This window comes from Epinephelus moara, chromosome 21 (assembly GCF_006386435.1).
Source record: "Epinephelus moara isolate mb chromosome 21, YSFRI_EMoa_1.0, whole genome shotgun sequence".
Taxonomy (NCBI): Eukaryota; Metazoa; Chordata; class Actinopteri; order Perciformes; family Serranidae; genus Epinephelus; species Epinephelus moara.
Genome location: NC_065526.1, coordinates 37,997,342 through 38,003,297, shown reverse-complemented (window position 1 = coordinate 38,003,297; position 5,956 = coordinate 37,997,342). Strand labels below are relative to the sequence as shown.

General features: G+C 41.1%; 1 protein-coding gene across 1 annotated transcript in view; it reads right to left on the bottom strand.

The window, feature by feature from the left end:
* Window positions 1-5,724, bottom strand: part of tgs1 (trimethylguanosine synthase 1) — a gene marked incomplete at its 5' end in the record, with an annotated part of 25,542 nt that extends 19,818 nt beyond the window's left edge. Inside the window, 5 exons of the mRNA XM_050032399.1 lie at window positions 1,951-2,074; window positions 3,584-4,144; window positions 4,945-5,022; window positions 5,408-5,492; window positions 5,578-5,724. Of these exons, the coding sequence (XP_049888356.1) occupies window positions 1,951-2,074; window positions 3,584-4,144; window positions 4,945-5,022; window positions 5,408-5,492; window positions 5,578-5,724 (995 nt within the window). The remainder of the gene's footprint in view (window positions 1-1,950; window positions 2,075-3,583; window positions 4,145-4,944; window positions 5,023-5,407; window positions 5,493-5,577) is intronic.
* Window positions 5,725-5,956: the final 232 nt, after the last annotated feature.

The window sequence follows — 5,956 nt, the reverse complement described above, 5'->3', positions numbered from 1 at the left end:
TAATTTCTCTAGCAGCAAACACATTTAAAGGAGACGCTTGTCAAGTCTTTTTACGCGCGCTGTCCGTGGTGCTGAAATCCCCGCTCCTGCTGACAGCAGACCAGGGGAGAAAAAAAAGACATTTCTTTGCTCTGTGCTTTCAGAAAATAGTCCCACTGTGTTTGCCAGGGCATATCAGGCTGTGTGATTATGCACAAAGNTGCTGAAATCCCCGCTCGGGCTGACAGCAGACCGGGGGGGAAAAAAAGACATTTCTTTGCTCTGTGCTTTCAGAAAATAGTCCCACTGTGTTTGCCAGGGCATATCAGGCTGTGTGATTATGCACAAAGATTGGTTAACGCATTGGAGCAATTTCATACAATTGCGGACATTTAACATGATAAACTAATTTCAATTCAATATGGTCATTTGCTTAGAGGATTCAGCTGAAGCATAATGAGTGTTATATGTCATTAAGATGAAGTATTTGCTTGTTTTGTGGTTAATTATGCACATGATCCGTTTGACTCCATCATGAAAGGGATTTTTATTCGTCCCTGCAGACAGAGGCAAAAGGATCAATGCGCAGCCTCCGTTTCCTTTCTGATTGCGTCCGTCTCGTTCATTCATTGGGGGTAAAAGCTGTCTGTGTAGACGCCTGTCCGTATAAATGAACTAATTTTTTTTTTTCAGAATATTATCATGTTTTAGTGAAGTTGCCAAGATGGACACCCAAGATGAGTGTCACCAGTATCTGACCAAATGTCTCCTGTCCTTCTGATTCTGAGATAATATTGAGTAATGGCCAGAAAAGTGTTTTATGCAGAACATTATGATGTCATAGTGAAGTTGACTTTTGACCTTTTAGATATAAATGTCATCACTTCATCATTACATGCTACTAGATATTTATGTGGAGTTTTGTCACAATAAGCGTAAGAATTCTTATGGCCAGTTATGGCCAAAAACATGTTTTGTAAGGTCACACTGACCTTGACCTTTGACCTTCAACCATCAAATTCCAATTAGTTTAATCTTCAGTCCAAGCAAACATTTGTGCCAAATTTAAAGAAAATCCCTCAAGGTTTTTGTGAGATATCATTTTTACAAGAATGAGACGGCTGCAAGGTCACACTCAGTGGCAGTTCTAGCCTAAATGGCGCCCTGGGCGACACCCCCCTATGGGTACACACACACACACACAAACATACAGACACGTGCACGCACTTACAGGTGAGCACACTAGAGCGCGGCTCAGGCCGCATTTTCCTGACCGAACCCAACCCGAGTCCGACGCAGTTTGTTACCTGACATAGTCATTGTTATGGACAGTGTCTAACACGCTGCTCGCACAGCAGCGCAGCACAGCACTGTACACACACTCAATTGGAGTGGAGCCTATGTTGCATTCATGTGTTGTCACATAAATAACAAATTCCAGGACTTGAATAGGCCATAGCACAACACAGCAGCATGTCAAGTGGGCTGCACCATGTGGTGCTCGGGCCCTAATAAGTACAAGCTGAAATGCTTGGCTGTGTGTGGAACCAACACAAAGTTTATGGTTTATTAGAATTTAGAGTGTTTATGAAAAAATAGTTTTATACCTGTTACAATTAATTTTCAGAAACCTGTTTCGGCCCAGAAGGAAGGATGTTAAATCTCTTGAAGAGATGTTGTAAATCAGGATTCTCTAGCACATAGAAAATAATTATTAGACTCTGATGAGACTAAAACAATTTTGTCAGTGAAATAAATATTGAAACACACAGTGCTGGTTGTGCTGCTGGTTGCTACAGGTGCAGTGACCCTCAATTTTTTTCATTCAATTCTTAGTAAACATGACGTATTTTTGAAGGGGTAAAAAGCACACCTAAAAAAAGGCAGTTTGTCTACAAGAAAAAACAGATTCAAAAACCTACTCCTCATCAAAGGTAGCTCCAAATGTACACACACAGCACACAAACTTACCTGCGTTTGATTTTGGCTAGTTCTCCTCCTGGGGGTTTGTCATTATCGTCATCATCTTCTCTATCTGGCATATAATTCCTTGAGCCATGCTGTCTGTCAGGGCTACCAGCAGCCTGTTGGGAATCTGAGTCAAAACATACAAGCACATAACATTAATTAGCACTATTCCAAAACCCTCTGTGCGTTCCAATACCCATACTATACAGTACGCCAGAAACAGATTTAGTATGTCCCAAGACATATTATGTCAGATGCAGTACGCCAAAAATATCTGGATGTTCTACTTCATTTGGTCGGATTTTGCAGTATGCAAACCAGCATGCTTTCCTGGCTATTCTGACCCACAATCCTCTGCACAGCAGAAGATTCGTCACATCAACTGAGTTGCAGACAGATGACACTTTGACAACTTGTTGAAATCTGCCAGAAGCCGCAATGATGGATGACTGATGACCACTTTATTATAGGAATATTAATTACTTAATTAAACAAAATAATCATAAATATAACCAATAAGAAAAGGGCATATGTATTAAATAACAGTAACAGAGAAATGCTCTATAATTTTATTATTGTGAATATAATATTCTATAAACTACTATGTATGCGGTTATTATTTATTGCAAAATAACATCAGATCTCTCTTGACTGATCTCCATCTCTGGTGAGCTCGGTGAACCCCACTTTGTTTTATCTCCAAGGTGACCAATATATGGGCAAGAGGGTCAAAGTTCAGGGCGTAATGTTATGAGACAGTAGTATGTCCCGATTGTGTGCATACTGCATATAACAATACATACCTTTTAAGGGCAGCTGCAGTGCCTACTACAAGTGAAAGGAAAAAGTATGCAAATCGGAATGCATCCCCTCGCTACAACTACTGTATATGATACTGAGTCTAAGATAAATATACTAAATTATTAATTCATTAATTAATTCATTTCCGTAACCGCCTATCCTCTTGAGGGTCGCGGGGGGGCTGGAGCCTATCCTAGCTGACATTGGCGAGAGAAATGAAAGTAGTAAAAACTAAAACAGCAAGGTATCATTTGAATAATATACTGATAAATTGTAAAATCAGGGTCCAAAAAAGATGTGATTTTGATGGTCCTGTTGGTCTTACTCCACAATTCAGTACTACATAATTCCCAGTCTTTTCACCTGTTTTCAACAAGTGTTTTCTGATATGTGTATTTAGGTGTAAATCTCAGATTTCACTTCACACCGACTTTAAGATCACTCCTTAACCATTCATGATATACATACCCAAAATATCAGTACAGTTACACAGTTTTGTACAGGGAAATGGTCTTAAATTCTTCCTGGAGATGTGATCAACACATGCACAAAGCATTTGGTTGAGGTCACTGCCGTAAAATAAGGTTTCACTAGTTACTTATACAAAGAGTTCACTTTCTTTATCCAACCTGACTTTGAATGTTTGAGCAAATTATTCAATAAATACACCAAAACATGCAGTTGTTTCTCCAGGCAGATGTAGCTTGTCTATTGTTGTGACTTTGAAGAGTGTCAGACCATATTTTATGATTATATTATGCTAAAATGCAGCAAAATCCAAGTAGTTCACTGACTATTTCTTGGAACTGTACACAAATAGACATTAGGTTATTACCTGTATGTTGAGCTGTGTTCTGCTGTGAAGAGGCAGCAGGTCTGTTGTGATCATTCCCACCATCAGAAGGAGGATCAGAGCCACAGTGCTCTGTCTCTGACAGCTCTCTGGTATCAGACACACTCACACGCTGCCCGTCTGTCTGTGAGTCAGTCACACACCTCCCTCCTGTCCCTAATGTACACTTCTGTCCAAAGAGATCATTCAACACCAAAGCATCATCATCAACAGCTGTTACTTCTTCTGCTTTTTCTCTCTGCTGGCTCTCAGCCCCAGTCTGTCCATCACTCCACTCCTCTGGGTGTGCCTCTATGTCTTTGTCCATCACCCCTGCTGCTGCTTCTCCACCAGCGTCCCCATTACAGACCGACTGGTCAGTGGTCCAGCCCTGTGCTGACCAGTATGAGAACTGCTCCCAGTAGGAGTAGTAGGTCTCTGTGACATGTTGGTCCCAGACAGCTTTTGTATCTGGGTCATCCCAAGGAGCAGTCACTGTTCCTGGATCAGTCTCTGGATGTTTCTCCAGCCAGCTGTTCCACAGCAGAGTTTCACCCTGTTGAGCTTCAGGAGATAGACAGGAAATGGATTAAAATAAAGCAGCAATATTTAATAAGTGAGGTTTGAAATGTTCTTTTCTGACTCCTCCTAATCCCATACACAACCACCTGGTATCATGTGACCAAAGGTCCATTCTGAGGTCACACAATGACTGTGCCCAAAATTCCTTACTAATATGCTATTAAGTTTGTGATAACAGTATGTGAGATTTTTGGTATCTCCAAAACCTTAGTATAAAACCTACAGTCCAGTGAAATATTACAGTATGCAAACACTGGGCACTACACTGGCATATATCCCACAGTGCAATATGGTAGTGATAACAATGTTCATAACAGCTGACAGTGACTGAGTCGGCTCTGTAATGTTTGTAAGTAACAAATACCTCTCTAAAGGTGAATATATTTGGTCATGAGTCTGCTGCCTGACATGCAATTTAGGAAAAACTATATAACGTATTATGGTTGGCGTACCATTTAAGATGGATGACACTTACACGATTATTGAGCTTTGTCATGGGTACAACATGGTTTAGGCTTTTTGATAGCTAAGCTAATGACGTGGCTCCAGGGATGTTGGTCTATCAATCCACCACACTGATCCAGACTGAAATATCTCAAAAACTATTTGAATGGTGTCATATAAATTTGATTCATTGTAACTGCTAACTAGAATTAACGTACTGCCGTTGTATACCTCTGATATAGTCCAATATGGGAAAGCATCATATTTCATTGGGTTTATACTACAAGTGTACAGTGTACATGTGTCCGTCATTGCAGTTTTCATGTCATCTTCTTTACCCCAGTATGTTTCCCAGCCAGCAGCTTGGGTCTCTCCAGTTCCATCCGCTGGTGATATGCACTCTTCATTTTCATCAGCTAGGTGAAAAATCACAAGGCAGTGTCAAATAACATCACAACACTGAGCACATAATAACAATAAAATATACATATTCATACAGTTAAAATCATCTCCTTAAAGTTAAGTGTTACTGATTGGTCCTGCCTGAGATGCTCCAGCAAGAAGTTATAAAGCAGGGAGGGCCCAGACTGCTGTTGATCCAAGCTTGCTTCCTTTATGGGCAAACGTGTTACTTTGTGAAACAAGCTTCAAACTGATGCATCTAAACATGACTGCTACATAGCCTAATAATGGGGACGTAGCTAAGCTACCTGGTCATTTACTTTTGGATGAACCCTCCTGCTTGGTCTCAGTAGCCTGTTCATATTATAAATAATGATAACTATAAGTGAATGGTAATACCTTTATTGTCAGCCTGTTGATCATCTTCCTCTTCCTCAGCAGATTCTGCCCAGAATGAGGCAGGCTTGCTGTTAGACCTCCCCCCCTGTCACATGACCAAAAACAGGCTCATTCACACATCTACACAGACATGCTGTTCAAATGAATGTCCAGCAATAGGTCAGACTTACCACTCTCCTCCGGTCAGAGGAGCTGGCAAAGGCCAAGGGCAGACCCATGCTGGCCATCAGCTGAGCCTCTTCATCCAACACGCCCTTCTCCACACCATCAGCCTCCTCTTCTTCCTCCTCCTCTTCATCATCTGCTTCTTCTGTGAGTTAAGGGAAAGTTTGTTTCAGATGGAGTCATCCTTTCACATCTTTTGATTTCACCCTGTTAGGCAATATGTGTGTGTGTGTGTGTGTGTGTGTGTGTGTCATGTTAATATGTCATTCAATCAGTGGACAACCTCAGACTCAGCTGGGGAATTTGAACAACCTCAGAATTAAACTAAAGGCCCAGTGTAATCTGAAAGGTGCCCCGGACCCCCAAGTGGAATGCTGTATATAC